General features: G+C 42.7%; 1 protein-coding gene across 7 annotated transcripts in view; it reads right to left on the bottom strand.

Annotated features, from left to right (window-relative positions):
* MID1 (midline 1) overlaps positions 1-21,155 on the bottom strand; it is a 401,161-nt gene that overhangs the window by 121,368 nt on the left and 258,638 nt on the right. For 6 of the 7 annotated variants that reach the window (XM_043458384.1, XM_043458383.1, XM_043458381.1 and 3 more), the window contains one exon: positions 15,554-16,269. In XM_043458384.1, the coding sequence (XP_043314319.1) occupies positions 15,554-16,213 (660 nt within the window). In that variant the 5' untranslated portion in view covers positions 16,214-16,269. The remainder of the gene's footprint in view (positions 1-15,553; positions 16,270-21,155) is intronic. The other variant, XM_043458385.1, reaches the window with a different exon arrangement.

Below are 21,155 nucleotides of genomic sequence, written 5' to 3'. Positions count from 1 at the left end.
AAAGTATGCACACAAGAAAATACATATGTATATAGTATTATTTTATCCTTTCCTTGTGAATGACAAATATTTCATCACCTGTGTCTGAACTAAAGTCTTTAAAAATCAAACAGTCTCTTCATAATACTTTCTCATAAGAAATCATTGGTGAGCAATTTGTTGATTCAGAAATGAATGCAGAGACCTACAAGGCAATATTTTGCTGGCTTATGTATTCAAATTTCAAAAGAATGTCGGGTGGGCTATGATTTTTCTTGTTTACCCGATGGGTAAATTGCACCGTATCATCTCATTAAATTATTAACGGCTGTTCCATTTGTTTCAATAAGTATTTACTACTGATAAAATACCTTGTGGCTTATAAAAAAAAAAGCCACCTGACACGAACAGCTGACTCACTGGAAGAGACCCTGATGCTGGGAAAGACTGAAGGCAGGAGAAAGGGATGACAGAGGATGAGCTGGTTGAATGGCATCACCGACTCAATAGACATGAATTTGTACAAATTCTGGGAGATAATGAAGGACAGGGAAGCCTGGCTTGCTGTAGTCCATGGGGTCACAGAGTCAGACACAACTTAGTGACTGAACAACAGCTAGTCACTGGAAAAGGACTAAGGAGATAGAAAACAACTATGAGACACAGTGACTAAGCTTGAGAAATGGACAACCAGTTGAGGCAGGAAGGCTTTTAGCCCAAACAGAAAGTGAAAGTCACTCAGTCATGTCCAACTCTTTGTGACCCCATGGACTGTAGTCTGCCAGGCTCCTCTGTCCATGGGATTCTCCAGGTCAGAATACTGCAGTGGGTAGCTGTTCACTTCTCCAGGGAATCTTCCCAACCCAGGGATCGAACCCAGGTCTCCTGCATTGCAGGATTCTTTACTGTCTCAGCCACTGGGGAAGCCCTTTAGCCCAAAAGTGTTTATATAATAATATGGAAGGCAGTGTAATGATGAAGGGGTAGTAGAGCCAACATGGAATGTCTGAGAGAATTTTATGAAAAGCTAACTTAAAGTAGTCCTTGGTGAGCCTACAGTTAGTCCTTTAAGAATCAACCAGAGTTAGTAGAGGAAGAAATAGAAAGCTTGAAGAGGAAGACTATTCACTTTGATTTACATCAACTTTACATTAACTTCTTAAAAGAACCTATATTGTCTTTATAGCTACAGGGAAGGGTTAAAACTTGGAATAAGGGGAGAAAGATCAGCCTTCAGGGTATAACAGTAATGGAAAGAGGAACCTTGGGCTTCCCCAGGGTCAAGCATTACAGGGTTTAACCTTCAATTATACCTCTGTTGCACTGATGAACAAATAAGGCTTAGAGAACTTAGTTGTGGTTTGTTTTCCTTAACCTAAGTTCACACCAATTGAAAATGACAAGGCTAAGGCATAAGTTAAAATCAGACTTCAAACTCATTTCAAACCTGCTGAATGAGAACCTGCATTTTTGTTGTTGTTGTTTGACTTATTTATTTTAATTGGAGGATAATTTTAATAAGATTCCAGAGTATTTCCTGTGTACATTTATATTTGAGCCATTCTGGTCTAGGAAACTAATGTAAACCTACAATTCTGATAAGCAACCCTGGAAAAAGGAATGGATAATAGACCCCAAACCTTTGTTATTGACTAACATGTGGCGACCATTTTCACATGTATATAGGCTTTGCCAAAAATAACTAAATATGAGCAAGAACTCATTTAGGTCTCTTAAGAGATTTGAAATGTCAAACTCATAGACCAAGATGCTAAATTTACATTTTTAACCACAGCAAATGAATTATCACATTTCAAGTGATGGGATGAATTTAGAGATCATGAGAGACTCATTCATTCCTTCATTTAACACTAATGTATTGAGTAGCTGGTGAATACTGAATAATTCAACATGACTGTAATAAATAAAAATTATTCCATAAGGATTTCCATATTTCATTTTTGTATTTTTACTCCTTTATTTACATCAGAATGGAAAAATAGATCAACCTCAATTTAGTTACTACTTTAAAGGAAATTTCTTGTGTCCAGGCAACCCTTGTGTCAGAAGTTAAGGCAAAAGCACTTTGTCTCTCCATCACTTAAGCTCTTTTTCCTTCTCATTAATTTTCTGAAGTGGGGCATGTTTGGGCCATAGTTCTTTCTGCCTTAATCATAGGTGATGATTAGTTAGGGCCAAGACAGGGTCCCTGGGTCGGAACACCAAACTTCAATTTCTCTAACCACAGTTAATGCTATTTAATTTTTGTGTCCTCACATTCCAAGTGGTTAAGGAGGTTCCTATTTACGCAGCTTCTCCCACCCACTAGATGCTGAGCTAGATACCTGGACCTATATTATCTCATTTAATCCTGCCAAGATCCCTAATGAGCAGGTATTAACATTCTCATATTTTTGCAGGGGATACACAGTTGTTTCAAGAATCAAATAATACTTGAAAGTGCTTTGCAAACTGTCAATCTGGAGATTTGCAAATGCTCATTATTCCTCTTGGTAATAGCTGGTTCTCAGTGTTGAATAAACAAATATGCTTGAACCACGCCGCAAAACAACTTTAAGCAGCATCTTGAAAGAGTTACCCTTACCTTACCACCCTCCCTTACCACCCCAAGCACTGACCTACAGAACTTTAGTCTAGAGGTACAAAGGCAGCATGGTGGCCTTGCCCAGTGTGTTTCCAGATGAGTTTCTAGAATAAAAGAGAAACTGGAACCACTTCATTTGATGAGCTGAACCATTATAATTGGGTAAGATCCTCATTGGCTGGGACCCTCCAGAGCCTTATTCAGCAGGCCAGGGGCAAGAAAATCACCTCCCTCCTGGGCGAAGTTTGTATGGGGACCTTGGCATGGCATGCATGCTTGGTTGTGTCCGACTCTGCAACCCACGGACTGTAGCACACCAGGCTCTTGTGTCTATGGGGATTCTCCAGGCAAGAATACTGGAGTGGGTTGCCATGCCCTCCTCCAGGGGATCTTCCTGACCCAGGGATTGAACCCACGTCTCTTCGTCTCCTGCCCTGGCAGGTGGGTTCTTTACAGTGAGCCACCTGGGAAGCAGGGACCTTGGGTCTCCTTGACCTTCCAGAAGCAACAGGCCATACTGAGCATGAGTTGGAAAATCTGCCCATTTCACTCCTCTCAGCCTTAAATCTGATGCCACCAACCAAGAGCAGCTGAGCTCTGGACAGCTATGTGAAAGGGTCAAAGGATGGAGAAATAAATCTTTCTACCAAGCCAGGATATTCATCCTAACACCTAAGTTAGCAAAAACTCCCTCACAGATAAAGCTAGCCACGCCCCCAGCTGGCTGGGCCACACAATGGCATTTCCTCTGGTGACCTTTCACACCGTCTTCCTAGAGATGGGTCCTTTCACAGTGGAAATGACATAAATGGTTCCTGAACCTGGATATGGACTCGACCTGTGAGCCCTGTTCAGGAAGGAAACAGAGACCTCTGAGGAAAGCATGTGAGAAGAGCTACAATTCTACCCGTGGTCAGCGGACCTTTCATAAGAAAGGGTCTGGCCCAGATTTTTTCATGGACTGGAGTCCTCCCATGTTGCCCTGACAGCCACTCCAAAGGGACACACAGTGCAAATGTCCCTGCTGTCTTCTCTGAACACTGCTTCTCCTTGAAATGTATTTTCCCTTCAGCTTTTGGAACTAAGCAATTTGCAGAGTAGGCTTTCCTGGTGGCACAGTGGTAAAGAACCTGCCTGTCAATGCAGGAGACACAGGAGATGCGGGTTTGATCCCTGGGGTGGGAAGATCCCCTGGAGGAGGAAATGGCAACCCACTCCAGTATTCTTGCCTGGAAAATTCCATGGGCAGAGGAGCCTGGCGGGCTACAGTCCATAGGGTCGCAAAAGAGTCATGCATGACTGAGCAACGGAGCATAAACACAGCACAATTTCCAAAGAGCAACACCTAAGTCAGCAATCTGGGACTATGAGTCATTTTAAAAACTATCTCATGGACTGAGTTTCATGGACTTCTTTTCCTAGCCCTTTTCTATGCTCTTATCGCATGTTATAATTATGTCTAGACCATGGAAGCAACGACGTGTCTCTGTGACTCATTTCTGCATTGCCAGAGTTTACCCAGGGCTTATCTCCTTAGCCAAACACAAATATCCCTTGGGTGAATAAATAAGAGTTCTTTTCTTTTTCTTTTTTTTTTTAAAGGCAGAATTTGATAAAGCAGACGGGGGGGCAGGGAAGATCATCTATAAAGACACGAAAAAGGTAGAAGTTCTTCAGAATTCTCATATTGTTTCAGGAATAAGAACCCGGTCTATCTCCACGTGAATAAAACCCATTATTTTCCTGACTGTTTTCCCCAATAGGCAGCAAAGTAGATACAAGATGCTGACCTCGCTGCTCTATGCATTTTGTCCCAATGGCACAGAACTTCTGGGGCCACTACAGGAGAGGCTGGAGGCCCTCATGTCCTTATGCAAGCTCTTCCCTTCAGGGCTCTCCTCTGCGCCCAACCCTAACCAAGACTGAAACCCCTCCTTCTTCCTATTCTAAGGGCAATGGCTGCTCATACGGAGCCCAGGGCTGCCCAGCTCCATCCTTCATTCACACACCCAAGGTGATTTACAACAAAACAGAAAGCTGGCCAATGGAGCTTGTGATTGGCCCAGGCTGCCCTGAACTTCAAAATGGTGCTTGTTTTTAAAAGCCATTTCTTTGAGTCCACCGCTCACTACTTCTTAAGAGTCCATTTTACTACTCGGCTTGGTTTAAAAAGGACAAATCAAAGTTCCCACCCAATTATAATTCCCCCGAGGGTTGTTCAAAATTTCCCATGTCAGCCAGAAATACAAATCGACCCTATAACCACTGAGTAATTTATGATACTGTCAGGAAACCCACGATTGGATTACACCAATGAAGCCTTTATTGTAACAGTAAATGCCCAGATATAATAATACCTCATGTTCATGGAACGCTTACTATGTGCCAATCACTAGGCTAGGCACTTTACAAGCATTTTCCTTTTTGATGAGAAATGCAAAATGTATTCTCCTCTGTCAGCTTAAAAGCTATCCTCATGGGTAGGTGAAGTCCTTAAGTAGTGTGCCCCAAAATCTAAAACATAAAGTGAATTAAGTTTTAAGTGGACTTTGTAAATAGCTTTATCAGATTTTTCCAGAATGCCTATGTCACATACAGAGAATCTATCCAGTCTTTAGCTTCATTCACTTTCTCAGGCTACTCTGTGTCCTCTTTATTATTTACCTATCCATTGTCAAAAAATTTACCAGTCTTTCTAAGAATAACCTAGTTTATGATTTGCCAGTGTCAGAGAATGAAAGAATTCTGAATATCACAGCCTTTAAAAAAATACTCAGTAAAAGTAATTTCAGAAAATCCTACTAGCTTTAACTTTGTACCTCATCAAGATGAATTGTATTCTTTGAAAACTTTTCAACTTAAATTCAAATGCTATGCACAAACAGTTACTCCTCACTTATATGGACTCACTTTATGTACTTAAATAAAATTGAGGAGGGACTTCCTTAGTGGTACAATGGATAAATATTCACTTGCCAATGCAGGGGTCACAGGTTTGATCCCTAGTCTGGGAAGATCCCACATGTTGCAGAGCAACTAAGCCTGTGCCTCACAACTACTGACCCTGCACTCTAGAGCCCAAGCTCCACAAAAGAAGCCACTGCAATGAGAAGCCTGCACGCTGCAACAAAGAATAGCCCTGACTCACTGCAACTAGAGAAAGCCTGCGAGCAGCAACAAAGACCCAGTGCAACCAAAATCAATTAAAAATAAATTAGTTTTTAAAATAAAATAAATGAGTTATCTATATATTAGGACATTCAGGAAAAAAAATTACTCTAAGGGGTAAATCAGTGAGCCCATGGAAGCTGCCGTGAAAATCCACTGGCTTCCACATGAGCATATCTTTTCTTCTGAGGTGTCCCTGAGGTCATCTCAGATACATCTGTGTGAATTCAGGTCTGGCCCTTCAAGGCAACCCAGTCTAAGTCTATACTGGCTCAGCTGGAGAAAATACTGGCATGGAGATATCTTAAGGCAGCTTTCTAGGTGGCCCTAGAGGCACCTGACTCATTGGAAAAGACCCCAGTGCTGGGAAAGACTGAAGGCAAAAAGAGAAGAGGGCGGCAGAGTATGAGATAGTTGGATGGTATCACCACCTTAAATGAACTTGAACAAACTCTGGGGGATAGTGGAGGACTGGTGTGTTGCAGTCCATGGGGTCGCAGAGTTGGACACGACTTAGTGACTGAACAACAATGACATGAGGCATCAACCACTGTCTATGATGGCCAGGTTTGTGTGTAAAACCACCACCTCAATTAGTCCTGAATATTAATACAGGACTGATGCTGAAGCTCCAATACTCGGGCCACCTGATGCAAAGAACCGATTCGTTGGAAAAGACCCTGATGCTGGGAAGAATTGAAGGCATGAGAAGAAGGGGATGACAGAGGATGAGATGGTTGGATGGCATCACTGACGTGATGGACATGAGTTTGAGCAAGCTCCTGGAGTTGGTGATAGACAAGGAAGCCTAGTGTGCTGCAGTCCATGGGGTTTCAAAGAGTCAGCCATGACTGAGTGACTAATTGAACTGAGTCTCCAAAACCCAAAGGAAACCTCAGAAGTAATGGAATCACTCGAAAAGCTGGAGCCAAAGAGACCCAAAATAAGAGGACAGCAGGGGGACCTGTGCTCTAGTCCTAGGTCCAAGCCCTCTGGCCAGGTGATGTGGAGCCTTTTACCACTCTCAGCCCCCATTTCCTCATCTGCAGAATGGGGGTGAAACAACATAAACTTCAAGGTCATATCTGACCCTAAAATGTTCCTGAGGTTTGAGGTCAGCATTTAGAGATTTGAACACATCTGCCTTAGAGTGGATCAAAAAGCCAGAAGAAATAAGCACACATCATTGCAAGTATATCTCTGCGCTATGTGTTTGTGTGCTTAGCCACTCAGTCGTGTCCGACTCTTTGCGACCCCATGGACTGTAGCCTGCCAGGCTCCAATGTCCATGGGGATTCTCCAGGCAAGAATACTTGAGTGGGTTGCCATGCCTTCTTCCAGGGGATCTTCCCAATACAGGGATCGAACCCAGGTCTCCTGCATTGCAGGCAGATCCTTTACCATCTGAGCCACCAGGGAAGGAAAGGCAGAAAAGAGTTGCATTTATGTCTGGAGTTAAGAGCCTATCATCAATGATCACTCCTATTCTTGGTCTTCAAGGACAAGACATTGACTCTCACTGGTTTCCATGTTTCTGTTGAGTGTATGTGTGTGTGTGTTGGTGGGGGGGGGGCAGTTTGACCTATGATACTACTTCACTTTGCCTATTAAAAATGAGACCACAAAAATCTAAAGTCATGTGAACAACTTTTCCCCCTTCTATTTCTTCTGTGGGTACAATGACCCTAAATGTTTCTGATACCCTGACTGGACCTTGCCTTCAGAAAATATACATGACATCAGCCTCTCTCTCTCAAAAACAAAATTCCTTCAGTGTTATTCTCTAGAGAAGAAGAAAACTGCCCCAAACTTTAACCTGGCATTCAAAGACTCAAACTCTTCACCCTGCCCCCAGTAGGACTCTTCCGACAGACTCCCTCCTGGGCCCCTCCATTGGCACCCTGGGCTCTAGCCAGCATTGTCTAGAATCCCTAAGCTGTCTTGCCAATTCCTGCCAACAGGTTTCTGCTGGCCCCACTCCCGAGGAACGCCTCACTCTTCTTTGATGCATAATCCACTGATCTGTCAAGGCGGCTTAAAGCCCACCACCCTGAAGCAAGGTTTCTTGTCTACTCAAAAACCAGAGTCAGTTCTTCCTCCTTCACATCCCAAAGCACTTCTTTAACCCATCAATCACGCACCTGTCCATCAACAAGTGTTTATTCATTCTCATGCCCTTCGCCAGGAGCTTGAGACCCAAGAACTACAAAACCCATGAAAGCAATAATGTGGACCCTTATCTCACATGCAAATAAGACAAGCAGTGGTTAAAAAATAACTGTCAGGCAGTGTGCCCCAAAGGTCCACATTGTAACCATCATGCCATTCTAACCTCCTGGATTATCACACTGTTTTTACGTTCTAATACATTGCCAGACACAATGATGATGGTTTGTGTGAAACATTTTATTTTGCTCTCCCATGTTTCTATACAAGTAAGGACATTATTTCTAACTCATTGGGAAAGACCCTGATGCTGGGTTAGATTGAAGGCAGAAGTAGAAGAGAGTGGCAGAGCATGAGATGGTTGGACAGCATCACTGACTCAATGGACATGAGTTTGAGCAAACTCTGGGAGATGGTGAAGGACATGGAAGCCTGGTGTGCTGTAGTCCATGGGGTCACAAACAGTTGGACATGACTTAGTGACTGAACAACAACAAATACATTATTAGCCCTGTTTTACAACTGTGGCATTGGAGAAGACTCCTGAGAGTCCCTTGGACTGCAAGGAGATCAAACCAGTCCATCCTAAAGGAAATCAATCCTGAATATTCATTAGAAGAACTGATGCTGAAGCTGAAGCTCCAATACTTTGGTTACCTGATGCAAAGAGCCAACTCATAGGAAAAGACACTGATGCTGGGAAAGACTGAAGGCAAGAGTAGAAGGGGATGACAGAGGACGAGATGGTGGGATGGTATCACAGACTCAATGGACATGAATTTGAGCCAAGTCTGGGAGATGGAAAAGGACAGGGAAGCCTGGTGTACTGCAGTCCATAGGGTTGCAAAGAGTTGAACACAACTGAACAAAGCAACAACAACAACAAATGAACTGAAGCTAAGAAACATGCTCAAGAATTACATTTCTTTATACAGTCAAATGACTAGAAGGTACCTTGTGTACCTGTTTATTTCCCAGAATTCTCTGAACTCCTCAGAAATGATCCCAATAATAAATCATCAGGCAGTAAGACAGTCCTCTCTGCAGGTAAGGGAGGGAGAGGGGATTCATCACGGGAAAGAGATGAAAAGGAGAGAGGAGAAAGATGGAGCTTTAAGTTTACTGTTAAGAACATATCCCTGAAAATGTCTTCTTTTACTCTGTATATCATAAAAAGTTTTTGTACCCAACTAAGAAAATTAAAATACATCTTTAACATATTTCACAAGTATTTGGAAACTGCATTTTGTCACATGGGAAGTTTCTTTAAAAAATTATATATATATAGACTAAAGAATTGTTCCCATGAAATAAGCATAAGCAGGATAAAAATTTGAAGGGGCTAGTTGGAACAGGTGAGAACTCATATAACCAAAACATTTTGGAAGACATATGTCTGACATTCACATATCCCCAATGTCATCAGGTGACAAAATGTCATGATCTACATGTTAGATTAAAATCTAGCCTAGACTTACTGTGAACCCATTTGAAAAAAGATACAGGGCTCTACAAGGGATGTCATAAGTGGGAAATATAAAAAAGAATGATACCAAAGAATCTATAGATGTCTACTAAATTTGTCAGTTTTCCAATAAAAAGCTTGGCAATGGTAGATGTAATGGCCTTTATTTCAGGAAGCCTTTCTCTAAAGTCTCTCAGGTCTGGCATTGGTATCCCTCCTTTGGACACAGTGTACCCAGAGTTTCCTCCCACCAACAGAGGAAATATTTTACCCACTGGAACTCTCTGCTAAACTATAAGCTCCAGGGAGGAAGGGGACTGTTCATGTTCATATTGCCTTTATGAAGCATACATTAACTTACTTATGCATGACCTCTCCAAAAAATCTACATATCAGATAAGGGAGGATAAAGGAAACAGTAGGTATAATGGGTCTGTCAAGTGTCCATCATATAGGAGCATAAAACAAAGGTGAACAAGTATTTAAGATCTAGTTTATCAAAAATCATACCATTAAATTTAAACCAATGAAATGCAATACAGACCAGAATAATGAGTCATATACAGCTGGATAAAATATAATGTATATCTGGCTCTGCCCTTATTTATAAATTATCTTCAAGTTGAAAGCATTAGTTGTTCAGCCCTGTCCGACTGTTTGTGATCATGCACTGTAGCCCGCCAGGCTCCTCTGTCCATGGGATTCTCCAGGTAAAAATACTGGAGTGGGCTGCCATTCCCTTCTCCAGGGGATCTTCCTGACTGAAGGACTGAACTCAGATCTCCTGCATTGCAGGCAGATTCTTTACCATCTGAGCCACCGAGGAAGCCCAGAAATTATCTTAAGAAATTGTCTTACAGAATTATTTATCATATATCAGAATGAGTATCTGTAATATTATTATGAGTGTAATTTAAGTTTTCAAGCAGGGTTAACAGTTGATCATCAGTGAAGCAGCTGACAAATATTTATTGGGAATTCATTACCTTCAAGATCCTGTAGTCAGTCTTAGGTGGGTGATGGAGCAGTGGGAGCCAAAGGTCTCTACCTAACTTAGGGTGATTAAATCATCGAGGGAGACATATTGTGTGCTCAACTGACTAGATAACCAGGTATACACTGGAGTAAGTGATTGCTATGAGTTGGACTGTGGCCCCTAAAACTTCGTATGTTGAAGTCTTAACCCAAAATATTTCAGAATGTGACCTTAAATGTCACTGCAACTGTAATTGGCTATGATGAAGTCATACTGGAGTAGAGTGGGTCCTTAATCCAATATGACTGGTGTCCTTTTAAGAAGGGGCAATTTGGGACTTCCTGGGCCATCCAATGGTTAAGACTCAGGGTTCCCAATGTCAGCGGCATGGGTTCAATCCCTGATGGGAGAACTAAGATCCTGCATGCCATGTGGGGCAACCAAAAAAAATTATGCCAAGAAGGGGAAATTTGAACATGAAGATAAACATGCAGGAAGAATGCCATGTGAAGAGATATAGGGAGAAAACAGCCACCAACAACCCAAGGAGAAAGGCCTGGAACACATTCTTCCCTCACAGCCCTCAAAAGGAATCAACTCTGCTGACACCTTGATTGAGGACTTCCAGCCTCAGCAGTAATGAATTTGCCTGCCAATACAGGAGACACGGGTTCGATCCCTGGGTAGGGAAGGTCCCCTGGAGGAGGGCATGGCAACCCACTCCAGTATTCGTGCCTGGAGAATCCCATGGACAGAGGAACCTGGCAGGCTGCAGTTCATTGGGGCGCAAAGAGTCAGACACAACTGAGCAACTAAACAACAACAGTCTCCAGCAATGTACAACAATACATTCCTTTCCTGTAGGTCACCTAGTTTGTGAGCCCTTGCTGCAACAACCCTGGCAAATCAATGCAGTGATAAATGCTAAATTCTTCTCACAGATGAAGGTTTCTTAAGCTGGGCACTGCTGAGATTTGGGACCAGACAACTCTATGTGGTAGGAGCCCATCCTGCACCTTGTAAGATATAGCAGCATCCCCAGCCTCTATCCACATATGCATGTCACACACACACACACACACACACACACACACACACACACACACACTCCTCTTTCCCTGGAACCTGCACTCTACCAGTGACTATTTTCAAAGAAGAAACAAGTCACAGAAATTCTAAGGAAAAGGTAAAAAGTCAGCTTAGATTCCAGTCACAACTTCCCCAATGGCAAATAAAGTAGAAGACTTTAACAAATATAGACCTTCACGATCTATAAATGAAGCCCTAAAGTGAAATCCCATCTTTCCACCTCCAGAAGAGAAGGGCTACATAGGAAGGCTGAGGATTTAACTGGAACCTTTATCAAACTATTATAAAACTACAATGAGATGACCCATTGAAAGGGATTATTTCGCAAAGTAACTCCCGCAGCCAAAAAAAGGCCAATTAGAGTCAGAAGAGCAAAACAGTGATTTGGAACTTCAGTTTCAGCTCACTTGAAGTCAGAGTATGCTGAAATTGAAGGGCAAGGAAAGGTCAACTTTTCTGGGTTTGTATATTTTTATGGGTAGAACTTGAGGAAAGAAACAAGAGCACCAACATTATATGGTGGAACAGAGGAGAAGAAATTACTGTATTGTAATTTCTTGAAAACTCTGGAATGCATTCTATTCAATTCTCTTATATGTTACTTGGTTCACTAATCAAACTTTTGAGTCAAGTTTGGAGGACTGAGAGGCTTTTTAAAATTCAATTAAGATGATGTGAAAAAAGGTCCACATTATGATAGGCTCCATTTAGAGATGCACTTGCCAGGAAGACTTTTTTCTCTTTTTATCTTAAAACAGAGTTCAGGAAATGCTAGTTTAATTTTCTCTTTGTTTCAATATTTTATGATTATCTCCCAATACATAGTCTGAAAGCATCATTAGATTCTTGACTTGATGCAATTTCAAATGATGTGAAAGATTTTATTTGCATGAATTCTACATGCTGAAAGTTTTCCTTTTTTTTCCTTTTGTGTCTAGAAAAATAGTTGTAAGGTACAAAAGTATATTCCAATCCTCTATATCAACACATGTATACTGAGAACTAATGAAAAAATGTCCCTCTAAGTTATTGAGTGTTATTGAAAGAATTATTGTTCATGATCACTGCAGAATTCCCTTTCTTCAAATAATGGACTTATACTAACAGAAGTAAAAAAAAAATTCAAACAGCAGACACCTGAGTCCTTAAATATTCAAGTAAGTAAAGCAAATCTATCACATTATGAATGAAAGCATCCTCAAATTTCTCCATGCTTTTGTTTCCATATCATCAGAAATCCATTTTTGTAAGTGATGCTAAAGCCTCAGGGAAATATACTAACAGAATTCATTTACTTTCTCAGGTCAAAGTAATTAACAAAAATACAATTTTTGTTTGTTTGTTTTGGTCCTTTCAGTATGCTATTCCTTTCTTCAAAAACCCGATGTTTATACTGTAGTTGGGTTTTGAAATACCATGGACACCCAAATGTCATCTATTCTATGATTTTTTTGTTCTAACATAAGTGGCATATTTTAGAACAAACAGGCTATGCTAGCATGCTATTTGTTTAAATGCTGATAAGCATATTTTGTGAAATGGCTGTAAATAAATGCTTATAAGCATACTTTGTTGAGCAGCTATAAATGTGTTTCAGCCTACTGGGTGCTGTTTATATGCTTATATTTCTGTAATTAGAAGATAAAATCTACCAGGATCATTAATTGTCAGGCCCTCCTGGTGACAGTATAAATGACCACTAGCCTACTGGCTTCATTACACAAGTGTTCAAGGCTCATAATTGAAGAATTTCATTTTCATCACAGAATGGGCTAGAGCACGTAAGTGTTTCCTCTTAAATTTGGAGATGTAAATAACTAAGAACTCCTCTTTGATGGGACAAAAGTAATGAGAAGAACTCAAATACCAGGTTTAAATATCAAGTCTTGGAGTTGCTGAATATAGAACCTCAAGTGTGGTGTTTTCACATGTGGTCATTAAGCAGTGTTAATCTAATTAAAGGAACATTTTTTGATAAAGAAAAAAATCCAATCTGGCAGCTTCACATTTTGGAAAGCAAAAACACTTACCTTCTTGAAAATAAACTTCTGCTTACCAAAGGTGAAAGGTTGGGGGGAGGAATAAATTAGGAATTTGGAAGTAACATACACACACTACTGCTGCTGCTAAGTCGCTTCAGTCGTGTCCAACTCTGTGTGACCCCATAGACGGAAGCCCACCAGGCTCCTCCGTCCCTGGGATTCTCCAGGCAAGAACACTGGAGTGGGTTGCCATTTCCTTCTCCAATGCATGAAAGTGAAAAGTAAAAGGGAAGTCACTCAGTCGTGTCTGACTCTTAGCGACCCCATGGACTGCAGCCTACCAGGCTCCTCCATCCATGGGATTTTCCAGGCAAGAGTACTGGAGTAGGGTGCTATTGCCTTCTCCAAACATATACACACTACTATATATAAAATAGACAACCAGCAAGGATCAACTAAAGAGCACAGGGAACACTACTCAATATTTTATAATAACCTATAAGGGAAAAGAATCTGAAAAAGACTATATATATATATATATATATATACACACACACACACACACATATATTATATATAAATATATAAAACTGAATCACTTAGCTGTACATCTGAAACTAGCACAACACTGTAAATAACTATACTTCAGTTTTTTAAAAAGGGAGGGGGAAAAAAAGGACCAATGTTCAATCATCCTACACATTCTGTCCCCCACCAAAAAAGGGCAAAAGGATCACCATAGTTTCTAAAATCTGATAGCCACAGCAATTTCTGAAGAATTTTAGCAGCACAATTCACACACACATTGCTTTGCTATTAAGAACTTGGGAGGTGTGCTTTTGGTCACCTTTGTGCATGATACTAGAAATCCAGTCAGCATCTGTCTTCCCTTGTCTGCATTGCCCCCATCCTCCGGCTTAACTTCCTAGATTGATCTGTACCAGTCGTCAATGAATACTTTGAGTGAGGCATACTGCTCAGGTGATAGGTTTGTTCGCCAAATGACGTTTGAAAGCAAGGATCACGACTTGGTCCCCATAAACACAAGCCCACATCAGCGGCGAGAAGAAGTGACAGGAACTATTAGTGAGAGGTGACGATCTGCTCTGAGCGGTAAGGCTTTTGATCATGTGATTCATTGTGTTTGCTCAACAACACGGTGTTGTGTGTCCTGAGAGGAAGGACTTCAATATATATATTTACTCAAAGCTCTTAATTCATACTTCCTTTCCTTTTAATTGGCATCTTATGATCTAAAATTAGCTGGTGAAAAGAATCGACAGAAGTGTCTCATGATCAGAGCAAACTCGCTCGGCTGAGTTTGCAATAATTAGACCCACCGCCGCCCGCAGATGAGCAGACACCTGGAGACCTAGCTTATTTCTCCCCTGGAGCCTTCTCTCCATGTTTAGAGAGTGATTTTTAAAATGTGATGGATAAAAAAAAAAATAAAAAAAAAAAACTGTGATGGATAGTCATATTAATTATCATTCCCCGAGCCAGAGTTCGGTTCGGAGTTCCAGGTTAAAAATGAAGTTAAACATACTTGCCTCTACCCTTACTGTGTTAAAAAACTTCCACGAAAAGAAATTCTTTTGTAAATCCGAGACAATCGTAACACTCCAGTCCACCAGTAAGCTGGATATCATTTACGCAGGGAATAAAAGGCCACATGTCCTCTAAAATCCCACATTTGCTCTAGGCATTCCTCCTCCCTCTCTTCTTTGTTTGGGCAGTAACTAGATACTAGGACGATGCCAGAGAAATGAGTGAGGAAAATAAATGCCCCCCCAAATGCCTAAACCCAGATTTTATCTGCCATTCCTTCTGACTCTCTCTCTCTCTCCTGCTCTCTCTCAACTACAAGGACTGAAAATAGCCCAGATTTTTCCAAATTTGCTCTCGCCTTGACAACGCTAACATTACAAGCAGCAGTCAACTTTGACAAGATACTCTTATTGTGTAACATGGCCAGGCTGCCAAAAAAACATGCTACAACGAATCAGATAACAAAAGGCGAAGAGACAAGTTTCACCTGCCACGTAGCTAGCAGTGAATACACTTTTTCTTTCCATGACATTTGCTGGCACAAAGGGGTTTGGCTTAAGGCGGATCGGACTAACCTTCAATTTGTCATAGCGCTCACTCAAAGCTGCCACCTGATGATCTCGGTGCCGCCCGACCAGTTTACACAAGGCACAGATTAACTGGTCATCGGTCACGCAGTACATATTCACCTTCTCATCCTCGTGTTCCAGGCACATCAGCCCCCGGATGTGTGAGTCCGGGATGGGCTCAATGAGACGGTGGCCTGTGAAGGGCTTCTTGTTCGGGTGAGTGGCTTTTAGGCACTCGTCACAGTAGGACACTTCGCAAGTGACACAGGTCTTCACGGCGTCCTGGGCAGGATCCTGGTCACAGAACTGGCAGAGGACTTTCTCGGCCGAGGTCATGCTGTTGGCGTCAAATGCCCGCTCCCGGCGGGTCTCGCTGGGGGAATTGGGCCCGCTCACTGAGGCTTTCTGGAACCTGTCGATGATGTTCTGGAGGGTGACGTTGCGCTTGAGCCCGTCTAGACCTCGCTGGCTGAGCGTGATGACATGTCGGCAGGTGGGGCACTGGAAGGCGGTGATGGACTCCACGGACTCGTTGGTGGCGCAGTGTGACACCAGGATGCGGTGGGCGCAGTTGAAGCAGAGGCTGTGCGCGCAGGGGAGCAGGAGAGGGTCCTCGAAGAGCTCCAGACAAATAGGGCAGGTCAGCTCCGACTCCAGTGTTTCCATCTTCAGGCAAAGCTCTCCTGGGTCATCAGCAAAATCCAAGGAAGCTGATCAGCTATCTGGAAACAGAACGTAAGATGTGATTAGGCGTGAGGGGGTCAGCCATGGGGGGCTGTCAGCTTTGAGTGCATCTCAGAATAATTCCACACACAGGTCACGGGAGGGTAAATGTGTGTACATTCCAAATAATTCTCTATTCACTGGGGAAATAAGGAGGGGTGGAGAACACCCAAAGCCAGCATATCAGCTAACATCTCCTCAAGGTTCCTGTCGCCCAAAGCAGCATTTTTTTTTAATTTAATGTATTTTTCTTTTTTTGCAATTTTGTCCTTTAAAGGGTCTCCTTCCAAACCGGCAAGTTCTTGAAACTGTAATTTCCATATCTAATCACAATAATCTTATTGTGTTATGGCCAAGTTTTCCTTGTGTTTTAAAACAAAAATGTAGAAACAGTAATTAATGAACTACAGAGTCTTTCACGACTTTGCATTTATGAGTTGATATGTTAAGTATATGTGCTTTAAGGGCTGCTACTCTGTGATACCGAACCAGGCTTCAGAGGAGAAAGGCAGTTATTGTAGAAGCGGGCATGAAATGTGTACGAAATCAATTGTGTGGTTTCAGTGGCAATCATAACGTTGCAACCGGGGATGTCAGTTTCCCAAATACACCCCCAAGAAAAAAAACAAGTGACTTTCACAAAGATGATTGTGATAGAGGCAACGTTTCTGGCATGTATTTGTTACTCTTCTGAATAATTCTATTGTTTAATCCAGCAGTGGGACGTGGGTGGGCAGAGAGAAGTGGAGAAAAATATCTGGGGGCCTTTTTAGTGGCTGCGGTGAGCTGAGGACCAGTGAGTGCTAGCAATGTGGTTCATGAGAACAAGGATCGTAGCGGCTACAATATTCATTTGCTAAGTTATAACAATGGTGACGATTACAGTTTAGAAAGCACTTGAAGGTAGTCGCGCTCCACCGAGGAAATTTAAAGGGCTGCCGACGGACCACAAGCAACCCTTCCAGCCTAAAATCTCCCATCAAGGGCTTGTCACTGTCGCCAGCGACAGGCCGGGCTAGCAGGAGGTCCAGCCTCACACTCAGAGCCACGTTGGCCTGGGCACGACCTCTGGCAGCTTTGTGGCTCCCCTCCAGGCTGTCTTCGGGTGGCCCAGCTGCACGCTCCCCTTGACGGCAAGACTTGCTGCTTTTGTGAACTCTCGCCTGCCTTCCCTTCAAAAAGGGGAGGGCAAAGAATCCCACATAAACCCTGGCTCATTAAGAGGGAAGAGGCCTCATGCTCATTAGCAGGCCTGGGAACCAAGCCTCTTTGAACCTTCTCCCTTTCAAGGCCATTAGCAGAGGTCTGCGCAACAGTGACGGGCACATTAGATGCAGCCCGCTGCGGACTGTGGGAGAATCGTGCAGTTCACCCAGTAGTGCAGTTCACCCAGTAGAGGCGATGTTCAAATCACCCTCCAGGGGGTTTTCTCAGCCACATTCATGGGAAGGCTTCACATCTGAAGCTCTGTTTAGTGATTCTGACAATCAGCCTTTTTGTATTCACACCTCCATTTATTTACAAAATTTGCTGTTTCTAAAATGCCCTCACCCTCTCTGAAATAGCATCCCTCAGAAATACCATGGTGTGCTTTGGTTAAACCAATGCTCACCTCGTTATCAACCGAATGGTAGCTGATCATTAAAAGCATAAAGGATGCGCCGGCCTTGTGAAAAATTAAAGAGCTGCCGGCTTCATAGAAGCCTGGCATCTTAAAGACCTCTCCAGCCATCTTCTGATATTAACTCTATAAGAAAGGATAAACGGGCAGCTGAGATTTGAAATATTAAAGATTGCTTATCTTTCCACAACCTACAAATGGAAAGCCCAGGGCTGCTGTTTTGAGAAACTTATGATCCACACTCTGTCCTGGCCAACTCCTTCCTACAGATGGCTTAGAATAAATTGAAAGGTTTTACCCATTAATCATCATTTTGGTTAATCATGGGAAAACAGAATAATCTCTCAATCAAATATCTTCTCACTTACCATCAGCAGAAGCATGTCAAGTAAAGGAAAAAGGTAGATCCTTTGGTCTACTATGTTGGCAGGTGAAACAAGAACACCTAATGATAGATCTCACTAGAGGACTGAGCTTGTCTGGAGAGCTTTGATGATTGCATTTTCAGGCAGGTGCCAGAATTTCATCCCAGAGTAGCACAGTCAGATTTTCTAGAGGGGATTCCACCGTGGACCCCAAGGGAAACACTGACATTTTATTCAAGAGACATTTACCGAATGCCAGGCAGTGAGCTGGCTCGAGAAGTTGGAATCAGGCCTCCTCTTCATCCCCTTCCCTCTATGATCATGGGCCAAGCCAACATCCTCCCCTACCTGGATGATCACAGTATTTTTCTAAATGGTCTCCTGGCTTCTTTTCACTGTTGCCCCCCACCCCCCATAGTCTATCCTCCACTCAGAAGAGCCTGTTAACACACGACAGAGCCTGCCTCTCCTCTGCTCAAGCCTCCAGGGGTTTCCCATCTCACTCCGGGAGAAGTTCACAGAATAAAACCAGCCCCAGAAAACACAGACTCAGATAGTGACCTCATTTCCTCCCACGCCAGCCCTTCTTTTGCTCTGGGCACATAGCCTCCTTGCAATCTCTCAAACACACCACGCACGTCCTGTCTCCCCTTGGCAAAGTCATTGGAATGACTCTCTGCTCGTCACCTTCTTTGTGAACCCACATGAAATGAATTCCCCTATTCCCACTGTGACCACCCATTTACCCATGCGGCAACCCGTCTTCCCCATCTCCATTTGTTTCCTTCCATAACATTCACCGACATAGTCTATTAGTTTGTTCACTGCTCCATCTCTCCCCATGGCCCCACCACTAGAGTATCAAGTTCTAGGAGGGCACAGACTTTGCTTTGCTCTTTGAGGGATGTACCACCAGCACCTAGAACAGTGCCTCACACACATTAAGACTCGAACATTCATTGATTGAGTTCATATAAGTACCAACATTGGGGCTGAACCCAGAAACAATAAAACATAACCCTTGCTTTCAATAATCTCTCAATATGTCAGAATAGAGGTCAGCAAACTTTCCCTATCAAGGCCAAGGCAGTACATGTTTCGGGTACTGCAGGCCAGACAGTCTCTGTTGCAGCGACTCAATTTTGCCACTGTAGCAGGCAAAAGCAGTCATATGCAATACAGAGATGAATGATCATGGCTGTCCAATGGGATTATATTTACAAAAGCAGGTAGCAAGCTGGATTTGGCATACATATCTTATTCTGCTGACCTGTATTTTAGAAGACAGAGACATGTACAGTCAACAAAATAGAAATGAAGAGCACTTTCAGAGAGGTATGAATAAAATGCTGCACTGGCAACAATAGCCATGCCGGCAGGATAAGACCTCAACAAGCACATACAAGTTTCGAGTGCTAATGGGAAATGCTAGACGACAGGATTCCACCCTGCCATCCATGGACACAATATGAGTCAAGTCCTCAGGGGCAATTCACCTAAGAATGATTTAATAGCAGCCGCTCAGAAATGGATCATTTTTTCTTTTATTGCCCTGGTGCTTGGCGTGGCGCTTTATACAAGTGTCTATGCTATAAATGCTGTTGGTTAATTGTATTAAGTGATGACAAAATATCGAGATGCAAAGTGAGAAGTGAGATTTGGCCATTTTTCTGAACCTCTGGCCTGTAGGCTGCCAGAAAGGAAGGGATTTTGACTTGCTGTCTACAGCAGATCTCATTTTTATTACTTTTATCCAGATTTTCCCATGGTAGCGATACTCTTATGAAACCATTCAACAACATATTACCACTAAGCACAGATGCCATTCCCTTCTCTTTAAAAAAAAATGGCATGGCTTATTTTCTAGCTTTCTTTAACATGATGGTGTTTTTGTTTTGTTTTGAGACATGAAAATGCCATTCATTCTTTCACCAAATAGTGAACTCCCTCTAGGTAAAGGGTCCTGGGACAACTAATGGTAACACCTGCCTGCCCCCCTCCACCTTCAGTGATCTTATGGTCTATTATGGGAGAGAGAAAACAAATTGTCATCCAAGGTAACAAAAGACTGGGGGAGAAGAGGATGTAGAAGCTTCCTGAAGCAGGCAACATGCAAGGTGGGTTTTAAAGACTAAAAGGGGTCACCAAGCACACAGAAATGTGGGAGTGGGAGTAGATTTTGTGCAAAATGTGATCTTTTTCTTTTTTGAACTCCTGCAATTTAATTTCCAGGCCTCCAATTAAGAGAGAGAGAGACATTGACTCTTAGCCTTCACTACAATGGAAGGAAATCAGACGTGCATATCACCGTCAGGAAATGCTATAGCTCAAGATTTTTCTGAATGGGCTGATTGGTTCTCATTCAAAGGAGGATGTCGGTCATCGTGGGAACCTTTGCAACAAACCAGGGATGAAAAACAATTCACAGTTCACACCTCTGCTCGTCCACTGTTTATGGTCCATAACAGGGCACAGAAGAGTGAGGGGAGAGAGTTGGGCGGGTGGCCAGACAATGGAGTCTGATCCACAGCTCTGCTCTTTCTTAGCTGTGTGTCCCTGGGGTAGCACCCACAGATGGTCTCTCCAATTCTCTCCAATCACAGCCCTCAGCGGTAGTCTTTGGTCACAGGATGCAGCTAAGCACTGGATGCTGGGAAGCACTGGCCGCCAGGCATCTTTTCAAAAAACTTTCTTACAGACTCAAGACTTCGGAGGAAAGCACTTCTTTAAAATGAAAAATTAATAAATTGATATTTATTTTCCACATCTCTCCCTGTCTCCTTTACCTCCCCTTCCCCATTTTGTATAGCACTGAGATGGGGGTGTTTCTGGTTTTCTTCCCTAACCACATCTGACTTCTCCTCCAGCTAAGCAAAGACTGTATGTGTGTGCATGTACA

This window comes from Cervus canadensis, chromosome X (assembly GCF_019320065.1).
Source record: "Cervus canadensis isolate Bull #8, Minnesota chromosome X, ASM1932006v1, whole genome shotgun sequence".
NCBI classification, from domain to species: domain Eukaryota; kingdom Metazoa; phylum Chordata; class Mammalia; order Artiodactyla; family Cervidae; genus Cervus; species Cervus canadensis.
This window is presented reverse-complemented; position numbering and strand designations above follow the sequence as displayed.